Here is a 12,955-nt window from a genome sequence, read left to right as displayed (position 1 = left end):
TTTTGGTACCTAATAACCTATTAAGTAGTCCATGTACTATAAATTGTCGTGATAATTTAGCATCAATATTACAACACAGGAGTTGCAACTTCTAAGAATATTTTTCAGCATGTATTGCAAATCAGTCATATTGTAATTGAGAGATATATAACTAATCCACTCCACCTCAATACTTACGTTAATTCATGTAATTTACGGCTTTTTTCCTGATCCACAGTTTTTAGCTTTTCATGTTCTACATGTAGCCGCTCCTGCTCCAGCATCATTTTCTGATTTTGGCTGTATCAAATTGGAAAGAGACATAAATTCAGTTCACTTTACTTAAAGCAGTAAACATTGGTATTAATTTATTAGCTACGATTTGGGCTTAAATAGCAAATGCTTATGTCTGAAGAATATACAGCCCCTCCCCACTTGTGTACCCCTAACAATGAAATTAAAAAAATATTTAAGAAAATAGTTATTCTATCAATAATTCAGCAGCCAGGATGTTTAAAATCTCAGCTAACAGTGCATTTCTTGGGCACCACGTAGGGTCTGGCACATGAATCAATTATCTTATTGTACTACTAGAATTTTTTTTTCCCTCATTTAAACAGGTGCAAACAGAGTTGTAAGATTTATCCAACAAGTTTAAATGCTATTGGCTGACATCAAGCTAAGAGGCAAAGACTAAAGATGTCAAAATTGCATTGCATGTTTTCCCAAAATATTATTCAGTTTTAATTAGTGAAAAGTTTACCAAATGATACCATGGATTAGGAAAGTTACTGAAGGAAATTTAAATGCAGAACAACAACAACTTTTTTTAAAAAACACACAAAAATCTTCCAATCAAGTCTTTGTTTAAATATAATGTGCAATAAAAAGTGATTTAACTTCTAAAACATACTCTTGAAGGTCGGTGATGAGCTTCTCCTTCTTTTCAATCTCATCCCTTAGACTGCTGATCTGTTTTTGGTGCGCCTCACGGTGGCTCTGCATTTGTTGCTCTACAGCTTGCTATAATGCACAAATTAACAGATATGAATTATATACACGTCTAAATCTGAATAATGAACAAGTAGAGCTGCAAAGTACCACAAAGCTTTTTTAAGGACAAAAAAATTTGAAAAGTAAGTCTCAGTTTCAGTGGTGTTACCTTCACTTCATTTGCAGTCTGTACTTTGTTCAAGTGCTCCTTTTCCATTTCATGTACTTTTTCTATGAATTAATAAATATCATTAGGCATTTTCCAAAATCTCTACATTACTATTTAGTTTGTAATCTGAATTTATCAAGCTATTTAAAAAAATTAATCCCACAAACTTAATGCACATCATCAAATGTCAAGATATACTTATACCAAACTAAAGATCAGAATTTTGTGATGGTCTGTGGCCTATTTCACACTGCAATGAAGTAAACTTCATTTTCTGGAAAACTTAGTTAGCTTGCTCCCAACTCAATAATATGACATTTGACGATGCATTTTGCAAAGTCCAGTGGGGATAGGACGTGCACAGTAAGTGGCAGTGCACTAAGGAATGGTGATGAAAGTAGGAGTTCAAGTCCATAAGTTCCCTGAAAGTGGCAACATGGGTCAATGGGGTGGTGAAGGCAGCATATGGCACGCTTGCCTTCATAGGTCAGGGCACAGAATATAAGAGTTGCGTGTTATTTTACAACTTTACAAAACAGTGGTTAGGCTGCACTTGTAAATACTGTTCTGGTCACACTACACAAAGGATGTGATGGCAAAGGAGAAAGTGCAAAGGAGATTCACCAGGATGTTGCTTAGGTTCGAGGACTTTAGTTATGGGGAGAGATTGTATTGGCTGGGCACATTTTCCTTGGAACAAAGGAGGCCGATGGATGACCTGATGGAAGTATATAGGATTATGAGATTCACAGACAGGGTAGATGGTCAAAATCATTTTCCCATGCTAGAGGTATCAAAAAACAAGAGGACATAAGTTTGTGAGAGGAAGAGTTTTAAAGGAGATCTGGGGGGTGAGTTGTATTTTTATTATACACACACACAATGATTGATATCTGGAGCATGCTGCCAGAAGCAGTGCTGGAATTAGATACAATTACTACCTTTAAGAGGAATTTAGACAGACACTTAAATAGGCAAGGCATAGAACAAGAGCAAAAAGGTTGGCACAGACGTGCTGGACCAAAGGGACCATTTTTGCACTGTACAACTATGTCTCTCAGCTCTGGCATCAAGCCCAAAGTCATTTAATTCACCAGCCAGTTGAAATCTTCTTCTGAAGCGGTTTCAACAAGAGAAGGGAGGACAACTTTACTTACCCGTTTGCTTCCACCTGCCTAACAAACCACTATCTCATCTCACCCCATCCCCCATTGAAAGAAAATGTATTATGTATACACACACGTATGTACGTATATACACACACATGCATTCACATATCCCCTCTATAAGTGCAATTTTGCACGCCTCTAACCCTGGACTCCAATGTGATAATTAGCCCAGATATTTCACATACAATGACATGAGAGATGCAGAGACAAGTAGATACAATATAAGTTTTATTTCAGGATATGGTAGGTCATGTAGGACCAAAGTGAGGAGAAATTTCTTCAGAGGGTGGTGAATCTTTGGAATTCTCTACCCCATAGGGCTCTGGAGGTTCAGTCTTTAAGTTCACCCAACAGTGATCACTAGATTTCCGGACATGAAGGGAATCAAGGGACATACAGGAAAATGGCAGAGGTAAAAGGTTATCCAATGACTTGATGAATGATGGCCTGCTCTTATTCCTAATCCTTATGTTATGTTCTAACATATTACTAATTTCAGTCAAGGCACATGAAAAGCATTTTATTTCACTCCCTGCATTCATTTTTTCTTTCACCAAATTTTAGACTGTAAAACTATTCCAAATTAATAAACATTAATTATAGATTCAACAACATTTCCTACATTAGAACATTAGTTCTATAGTTAAACCCAAAATCCTTTTTTTTGTTAGGAGGATATGAAGTTTGTGTCTGGAAAAAACATTAAGTAATTCACTAAAAACCCGAAAGCTGTGAATCTTGCACATACCTTGTGCTTGAAGCTTGACCAGATCTTCATTCAGTGAATCAACAGATTCTTCTAGATGCCGCTTTTTGTGCTCAACATTTTGCAGGTATTCCGTGAGTGACTTGATCTTTGCTTCATGCTAGGATCATTAATTTTTAAAAAATCTGGTTTAACTTGAATGTAAAACCCAATGTAAATTGCTGTTGCCATACTGCAAAGAAAAATAATGCTACCGATTCAGACGCATTTCCTTTTTAGGATATTTTTATTAAATGTTATTTTATCTTTTAATAGTTAACTTTTAAAAGGTATCCAGAGTTTTTCTTTCCAGCGAAGGGGAGTCTAGATCTAGAAGGCATAGCTTTAAAGTGAGAGATGGGAGAAATTTAAAAAGGAGATTCAAGTGTAAAGATCCCAACCCCCACACAGAGGGTGGTGAATATCTGGTATGAGCTGCCAGGGGAGGAAGTAGAGGCAAATGCAATTACAATGTTTAAAAGGCATTTGGACAGGTACTTAGAAAAGGTATAGAGAGATAATGTAGGCAAATGGGATTTGAGTAGATAAACATCACAGTCAGCCTGGATGAGGTAGACCAAATGGAGCCCTTTTCTGTGCACTACGATCCTATGGTTTGAAAAGACAGAGAGAGAATTACAATAATCAATAATAAATTTTGTTGGCAAGCGATAGAGGGGAAGAACAACAGTAAATGGATAGAAGCAACCCAAGTGGTTGAAGGGCAATAAGTGGTAATTCTAAAAATGCCCATGTAGTAATTTTATTATCTACAATAGATTTCTAAGACCAAAGATACAGAAATGCTTGCTCTATTACATAGAACAGTACAACATGGGAACAGGCTCCTTGGTCTACGACATCTGTGCCAAGCTTAACAAAAAATTTAACTAATCTCATCTGCCTGCAGAGTCTATATCCCTCCATTCTCTGCCTGTTCACGTGCATGTCTAAATGCCTCTTAAACGTTACTATCTTGTATGCTTCTACCACCTCCCCTGGCAGCACATTCCAGACACCTACCACTCACTATCTGAAAAATAAAATTGCTTCGTAAATCTCCTTTAATCTTTTCCCCTCCCACCTTAAACCCATGCTCTCTAGTATTTGACATTTCCATTTTGGGAAAAAGAGACTGATCATCTACCCCATCTATGCCTCTCATCATTGTCAGTTAGGTTATTTCTTAATGTCAGAACAGTATTCATTGTTCCATTGCAACATTTTGGGAAAAGATCAAAGTATATAACAGTCTGGTGACTAAGCCACTTTCTACACCAATCGTGGCATCATGCAGATTAACAGCCATGGTACAACCCACTAAATGAACAGTGGAAAAACTGCACAAATTATTTCATTGGGGAGCTGAGGAGGAAGAGCCCGAGAGGCAACTATGACTTTTGAGACCCATAAAGCACCCCCACTCTTCCCGGACCCATAAAGAAAACTTCTCAAACAGCCTCTATGTCTTGCTTCAGCTGCCCAATTGAACATATTTAGTCTTAAGGTCAGTTTTAATTTGACAACCAGAAAGTTGACATATGTTAATAATACTTTAAGCTATATTCCAATTTGCATAAAAAGTTGTCTTCTCCTATTAGACTGTTGCATTTCTCCACTAAGTGGGCATGTTATTATCTACAGTTTTTAAAGTCAGATGTACCAGCAGATTGGAAACACAGTACAAGAGCAAGTTGTTTGATTAAAAAAATTCACACTGATGCTGAACCTGTCATGGAATTTACATTCACATTCCATCATACTTTGAGCAATACCATGTGCCTAAAACAACTGGAGAACATGGTGAGAGATGCCAGGCACATGACACTGCCTGACCTCCCGAGTTCCTCCAGCATTTTGTGTATGTTGCTGGAGGACATGGCAATTCACCATCTGAAGTGAGCCACCATAGATCAAGACTTAAACCTGCCATAAAGCTCATGGTTCACCAGGCAGCAGTGATCTCTGCCCTTCTGTATGCTTCTAAAACAAAGGAACACCAACAGCAAACATATCATCACTGGATGATGCCAGTAATGCTGTCTCTATAAAATCTTCCAAATTCTTTGGCAGGATAAGCGAATCAATATTGATGTCCTTTTCTAAACCATCATTCTCAGCATTGTGGCCCTAATTACTCAGTCAAATGTATCAAACACTATTCCATGCTCTGCCATGGCAAGAGATCAAGAGAAAAAGATTCAAGGACATTTTCAATGCCTCCTTCATAGGAACCCCAGGCCCATGAGAACCTTTAGTATGCTTATCAGGAGATCATTGAAGGACCAGAAGCAATAAACAATCTCCCAAACTACCCACATAATCAGTGTGCAGGTTCCACCTTGACCTCAACCACCACCTCAGAACACACAGGACTGGGGTGGAAGCAAGTCATCCTTGACCCAGAGGGACTGGCTACAAGAACAGAAGAATGGAGTAACACTCTCAAAAGCAATGCAAGTTTTTCCTGAAGTATGTCTCCAAGTTGACAGATACCATTGACTGAACCTGGGAGGTCTGGCTAAATCTGTATAGGTTTCAACCTGGCGTTAAAACAAAAATGATTAGGAAACCTTAACTTTCTTTTTTAAACATCATTTCCTTTCATTGACTGCCAACACCAAGCTTCAATGGATACATTTAACTAGCATTTTCACTATCTTATGAGGACAAAAGATAATGAGGGAAAAGAGAATCTTATAACTTAAACTTATTTGAATCAAGGCATCAACTGGAACTTGAGAACCCAATGTGACATGTGTTCACGCTGTAATTCTGCTTTATGATGGATTATCAGAGTTTAAAAGTGACATGTTTTTGCCAATCAATGGATTAAAATAAATGCTGGAAATTTCAAAAGGCCAAAACAGAAAAAATTGACAGGACGTAGACCGAATGCACTAATTATAATCATTTTGTTGAAGTACTATGTACTCAACGTGCCCCATGTATCTTGACAATACTTGCTTACAGGATAGTTACTTTCTAATTGATATGCCCTCGCATTGAGAAGTCTAAGAGAGTTGAGTTCTAGCCCTGATATAAACAAAGTGAACAGATTCACTGCTCAAATTATTGATCAAGCTGATTAAAACAGAGGGATTTGATAAGTTCTACAAAAATGCTTTCTTTTACCATCCATTTGGACAAATTATTGCTTATAAGATATAAAATTAACTAGTCATCCTTGAATTATTCCATCAATTACCTGAGAGATGCGAAGTTGACAAGCTGCCAGTTCCTTTTCATTCTCTTCTAATTTCTGGTTACTATCAACTTGCGTACTCTCCAACTGCTTGCAGCGTTTTACCATGGTCTTCACTTCAGATTTCATTTTACTAATGTACAGCCGTGCCACTGTAAATTCCTCATCCAGAAGGCCACTTCCTTCAGGCTGTGGAGAAATACATTTACATTCATGTAACTTGTCACATTGTCAGCACTGCTCCCAGATAAACAGATTATTCCATGCATTAATAACTGATGTAAATTACTGTAATACAAAAATAATTCAACAAATTGCAGCTAGAAGTTTTTCAGGATGCCATTTGTACATGAAACAGTTTTATAGTTCATTCTATTGGGAGAATTCACACTACCTGATTTATATAGCGCTTTTCATGTAGGCTAAGATTTTAATGTTCTCGAACAAAATATGAATGAGGCACATGTTGGAAGAGCTGATAAGAGGGTTGTAGAATCTGAGTGACATAATTGTTTAATGAGACTTGTTTAATATTACTCAATAGCAAAACTCATTTTCTAGATCTTTTCAGCAATGATTTGACAACTTATTACCAAATAAAGCATTTGCAAGGCACCTACTCTTCTGAGGATTAGGCCATTCTGCCCCTCTATCCTCCAGTGGCAACCAATTCAAAGCCAATCTGCACTTCAATTCTACTGTTCCAACTTTGCCTCTTTTTCCTGGTAACTTTACCTGATGCAAATCAATGCAAATACTAAAACTGACTGTGCCTTCCTCTGCATCCTCTAAGCAAAACTTGTTTCCTAACCGCACTCTTAATTAATTGGCGCTAATTTTACCATCATGCCCTCATTCTGAATTCTACCCCACAGCCCCACTTCCGGAGCAAGTAAGCTTTGCTATCTTTTTTGGTGAATCCTAAAACTTACTGAACTCAGCTGCAAAGAATACATGCAAAGTTTATACAACATGTCCTCATAATTTAACCTTTTATGGTATCATGGGACTCTGGAGAATCTACGTCACACTCCTCTAGGAATATGGGAGCCTATATAACAGCTATGCATCAGGTTGATTAACAATTGAAGAAATAACAGCATTTCAATGTAGCTAGAACATCTCAGTATACATTTAGAATGGATGTTCAATTGAAGATTATAACTTTCTTTAAAAATTACACGACATAGCTATCTAATGCCCACGAGTAATAATCTTTACCAACGTCAGCCAACAAAATCTGGCACTGAATGAGAAGCCAATAGCTCTTCAGTGGGTGTTTTTTTAAACCCTTAAATATGCAGTCCACATAATTTTGCTGCCCTTCCATCATTATCTCAAAAAAGTAAGCAACTTATTAATCTCTACATGATGGAAACTAAATAACATCTGGAAGGCTGCTTAAGTCTAAAGCTTGTAGGTTGATTAGTTTCTTTTGAACCTTGCATTGTTCTGCTTTCAAAAGGCAAATATGCCAATGTTAAAAAACCTTCAAGATTCATGCACATATTTCAAACTTCAAACTATTTTCAAATAGGCAAGATTTTGGTATTAGTATTGAATTTATTTCAAGACTTCTTGGATAATCTGAAGTATTAACAAACTTGAATAAACTAAGTTTTTTTTTAGATAATCCAAATTGTGGCAAAGTTCTTTTAAAATAGAAGAATATTAATAGGAGGAATTTGAACTTTGAACATATACTGTAATCTTCAACTTCATATCAACTTTTCATTCTATATAGTAATTCAGAGATCAAAACCATGTCAGCTCATCCATTTACAGACTAAACAATGGGCTCATTTATCCCAATTAAAAAAAATCTACATTATCAAGCAAAATAAATGTTGATGAAAATGTGTTCTTTATCAACATTAACCAAATGGAATTCTCAACTACCCAATTAAGAACATAATATAAATACTCAGCATGTCAGGCCACATCTGTGGGAAGCAAAATAAGAGTTACTGTTTCACATCAAAGACCCTTCATTAGAACAGGTCTGACCCGAAATGTTAACTCTGTTTCTAACGCGCTACGTACTTCCAGCATTTTCTGCTTCTGTTTTAGAAACATTGGGGGCTATGGTTTATGTGATTGGACCTCATGGCAAGGAAAATAAAATCAGTACTATCCAGTACAATGTCAGTTCCAAAACTAAATGACATAATAAGACAATGCTTTCAGAAGCTTTGAACCTGAATATTTGAGCAGCAAGATTTCATTCTCAAATTCTTAAAGGCAGAAGTAAAAAAAACTGATGTCCATATAACCAATCAGAACTCTTTGGTCACCAGTCACTGCCTGAAAGCCAACTTTCCAGATTGTATGCCTACCTTAACATCATTGTTTCCAACTGCAATTCCAATTTCTGCAAGATCCTTTAACAATGATGTCATCATTTCAGTCACTCGTTTTTTCTGATGATTGGTCATTTCCTTCAGTTTTTGCAACTCAGCATCAATTGACGTCAATGTAGCCTGCAATATCATAATTAGATCAATATAAAAACAGGAGACTTAAAATGCAAAATGAACTAACCAAGCTTTAAAAAAAAACACAAAGCTAAGCCAACGCGCTGCTGCCTGCAGAGGTTGTGGGGGCAGATACATTAGGGACATTTAAGAGACTCTTAGATAGACACATGAATGATAGAAAAATAGGGGGCTACGTGGGAGGGAAGGGTTAGATAGATCTTAGAGCAGGATAAAATGTCGACATAACATTGTGGGCCAAAGGGCCTGTACTGTGCTGTAGTGTTCTATGTTCAAACTGAGAATGAACAAAAGTTGCTTTAATTTGTATGGTGGCTACTTAAACTCGGAGAAATACCCTGTCATGGCATAAAAGTTTTATGACAATTATTCAGCATAGAATTTTCATCTTTATTGTATTATCAGTCTTGGTATTTTAACACATACACAACTTTAGAAACCTTGCAACCATTCTTACCGATTTTTGACCCAGTTCATCACTTAGTAACTCAAATTCCCTTGTTTTGTCCTCAACTTCTTGTGATTTCTGGTCATAGTTTACTGCAAGTTCTTCCAAGGCTTGCAACACTTCCTTCACTTCCTCTTTGGAGGCATCATTCTCAGCCTGCAGGCGATTCAGCTCTGATTGCATGTTATCTTGATCTCGTCTGGTGGATGCTAGAAGCTGTGTAATGATGTGCAAATCAACACCACCAATTACTTTTTTTTAAATATACAGCCTGCTCTAAGCTATAAAAGGTACATGATTTCAAAAATTCATGTTGAAAAACAATTGACTGCAATACAAGATGTTTTACTCCCAAAATATAATTTCTCATGACATTCAGATACATTTAAAATTTCCTAATAATTTAATGTACTTATGTGCCATTATACCAAAGCAGCTATGATGTCCCCAGTATAATTTCCAATCTGTTCCAACTTTGCCTGCAAAAATGAGTAAATAGGGTTGTAGTAGCACCACAAATGGCCTAAATAACCCAGAGTCAGGAAGCAGAAAAAATACTGAACTTTCAGAATCACTGGTTGCATGCATAGTGCTCTGTTTAAAAAAATGTACGTGAGACCAAATACGAATCAGTTTAAAAAATGTCCGCGAGACCAAATAGGAATGGTGTTCCATGATTGAATAAGCTTAGTGATAAACAACTGCCCATGTTGATTTTAAAGAAAAGGCAATCAGTAAAGATATCAATGCACAAGAAACAAGCAGTGCCCATCTAGTGCAACTATGTAAACATAATTATGCTGATGGTTCAAACTTACTTCTTCCTGATCCAACATTTGATGCTTAAGTTTTTCCACCAGCTGGCTTTGCTGGTTGATCTCTTCATCCTACAATCAGAATTATAAAAATATTCTGCAGTTATTGATTCATCAGCAAGACTAACATATCAAATATTTCCTTTACAGTCTGAAGTATTATGACAGTATTGTGTGCTCATAAAAGGCTACTGGTGAAATGTTAACTATTTCCTACCATAGATACTGTCTGAGTATTTTCAACATTTTCTGTTTTTATTTCTGATTTCCAACATGTGCAATATCCTGGCTTCTCGAAGAACAGAACAAAATAACCAACCATTCATGAGCCAATTTTGTTTCACATCTGTGTTTTAGATGTATAAACAGGAGGAGATGAATGAAATTTGAAATTACCGAAAGAGGAGACAGGAAATAAAATAATGCTGGAAATACTAGATACAAAACTGGAATGGATGATTATTTGAAATTGTTCTCAATGTTGAGTCTAGAAGGGACTTAAAGAGGATGTGCTTTCTCCCCCCAAGCATGTGTTGAGCTTCATTGGAATAATTTAATAGGCCACAGATGGAGGTTAGAGTGAGAATGGGATGGAGAATTAATGTGACAGGTTCAGGATCCCCTTGCAGATTGAACAAAGGTGTTCTGCAAAACAATCACCTAATTCTGCATTTGGTTTCCATAATTGAGAGACTACATCTTGACCAGTGTACTAAATTGGAAGACAAGTAAACCACAGCTTCATGTGGAAAGGATGCATTTTCTCTTATTCCAATGCAATATTATTGATTTCATTTAATCATCTTAATACAAGTTAACCTAATGACATTCATTTTATGCAAGCTATTCTGAAAACTTGACTCTCATCACTTCTCAATCCAAACTTTCTCAAAGTTCAATTATTCTGGTTTTCCCTTTTACTGAGTTTTGATGAGTTACTGTACCCCTTACACCAGACTCCACATTAAAGTTGCTTTACTACATTTAGCTGATACTGTCAAGAAATAATGGTCCAACGTTACAATTTTTCATCTTAAACGAAGGCCACAATTAATCCCCTCAGGCACCTTAATATTGAATGGATGAAAATAGTTGAGCAAGCATCTTTAAAGCTGGACCCTCTAACATCCATAGTAAGAAGACCAATTCAATATGAAAGTCAATCACTGAACAGATGTTAAAGGAGTTTGATATTTCCATGGAAATTTCTGGGCATTGGGAGGCAGAAGGAATAATTCAATACAGAAAAGCTAACATTTTCACAGTAAAACTAAAATCACACTGTTGGCTTCTCAGTGCCACTGACAGGTGAAACAGACTGAATTAGCCCATTGTATACCTTATCATCAAGCTGCTTGTACAGTTTAGAAATTTCTGAATCCATCTTCAGTTTTTCTGCATCAGTGAGTTTGACAGTAGGAGTTTCCTCTATTTTGTCATTAGTGAGAACAATCTCAAGTGCTTCTTTGTTTTTCTCTTTGTCATACTGTTCTTCTAGAGGTACAGTCTCACCTTTAGTAAATAACATCAAGCATACAAAACCAAGTCCTGGTTAAACACTTCCAAGGCAGTTCATATGATGAAAAGGTACCTTTAGTAAATAACATCAAGCATACAAAACCAAATCCTGGTTAAACACTTCCAAGGCAGTTCATATGATGAAAAGATTGTTTTAAAATTTTAATTATCATAGAACACTACAGCACAGAACAGGCCCTTCAGCCCACAATGTTGTGTCAACATAGCTAATCCCTCCTGCCTACAAAATGCCCATATCCCTCCATTTTCCGCTCATTCATGTGCCCATCCAAACCCCTCTTAAAAGCCTCCAATGAATTTACCTCCACCACCCTATCAGCAGTGTTAACAACAGAGGCATGCTAGACAACTACTTTTGAAGCATTAATGGTCTCTTTGAAATCTGGAAGTTTAACTTGTTTTTTTTTTAAATTTGTTTAGGTTGTCATGAGTCCCAAATAATCATCATCAACATGATGCTTCATAGACTCAGAAATCAAAGATTTTTTTTTCTTGAAATGGCCTCTAATTTTCATCTTTGTCAAGAGATGGAATGATAGTCAATAGAATTACAGAGTCAAATGGATGAGGCAAGCTAATGGTCTATGCACTCTGCATTTTTGTAAAATAATAATTCAGTGAATAATAGTCAATGAATTTAAATGGCATTTCCTTAAATACATGACCTCACTCAAAAATTGTTCATTTAAAGTAAGTTTCAACAACTTCACATTTTGTAATAAAAAATTGCTCTCAAAATCAATGTTTTCTGGGATCAGAATGGGCTAACTTTATAACTGAATGCAGAAATGCAAAGATCCTCTCTAGTCAAAACTTCAAAATGACATTGATATTCTAGGGCAAAACAATAAGTTGGAAAGCACAATTTTTGAAGCAATAAATTAGGGTGCATAGCAATTTAACTGAAAAGCTTGGATACCTTTGCGCCATCTATTGAGCTCATTTTCAAGCCACTGTATAGTATTTCTCAAGGTCTTGTTCTTGTCCTTTTCTCTCTCGTATTTCTTCTTCCATTGTTCTGCTGTTAGCTCAACATTAACTGTTACAGTATTCTTAATGGTCTTGGCTCTGTAAGAAACAAAAACGATTAAATTGTCGAACTGTTTTTTTATGAAATATCAAAACCCAGAATTCCACAGACACAAATAGCTATATCACTTTTTGTGCTTGGGATAAAGTGCAGCCACCCATACACACAGGGCATTTTGAAAAGGTATTACATTTTGCTCACTGATATTTAAGATTCCATACATTTTGTTTTTGAACTTACAAGCATGAATGGAGAGAAGAACCAAGAACAGCCATTCCCTACCTTCATCCTGGAAACCCAGATAGGCTCACCAATGTTAAAAGAAATTTACATCAAATCTGGTCATTTGGCCCTAAAAACATTCCCTA

General features: G+C 36.4%; 1 protein-coding gene across 1 annotated transcript in view; it reads right to left on the bottom strand.

The window, feature by feature from the left end:
• LOC127570343 (kinesin-1 heavy chain) overlaps positions 1-12,955 on the bottom strand; it is an 85,877-nt gene that overhangs the window by 19,481 nt on the left and 53,441 nt on the right. The window contains exons 11-20 of the mRNA XM_052015801.1: positions 12,477-12,625; positions 11,358-11,530; positions 10,022-10,090; positions 9,213-9,419; positions 8,597-8,740; positions 6,264-6,449; positions 3,059-3,176; positions 1,142-1,203; positions 893-1,002; positions 178-279 (exon numbers count right to left, since the gene is read on the bottom strand). Coding sequence (XP_051871761.1) covers positions 178-279; positions 893-1,002; positions 1,142-1,203; positions 3,059-3,176; positions 6,264-6,449; positions 8,597-8,740; positions 9,213-9,419; positions 10,022-10,090; positions 11,358-11,530; positions 12,477-12,625 — 1,320 coding nt within the window. The remainder of the gene's footprint in view (positions 1-177; positions 280-892; positions 1,003-1,141; positions 1,204-3,058; positions 3,177-6,263; positions 6,450-8,596; positions 8,741-9,212; positions 9,420-10,021; positions 10,091-11,357; positions 11,531-12,476; positions 12,626-12,955) is intronic.

The sequence above is a fragment of the Pristis pectinata genome, chromosome 5, assembly GCF_009764475.1.
Source record: "Pristis pectinata isolate sPriPec2 chromosome 5, sPriPec2.1.pri, whole genome shotgun sequence".
Classification (NCBI taxonomy): domain Eukaryota; kingdom Metazoa; phylum Chordata; class Chondrichthyes; order Rhinopristiformes; family Pristidae; genus Pristis; species Pristis pectinata.
Note: the sequence above shows the minus strand (reverse complement) of the source record. Positions and strands in the feature narration are given on the sequence as shown.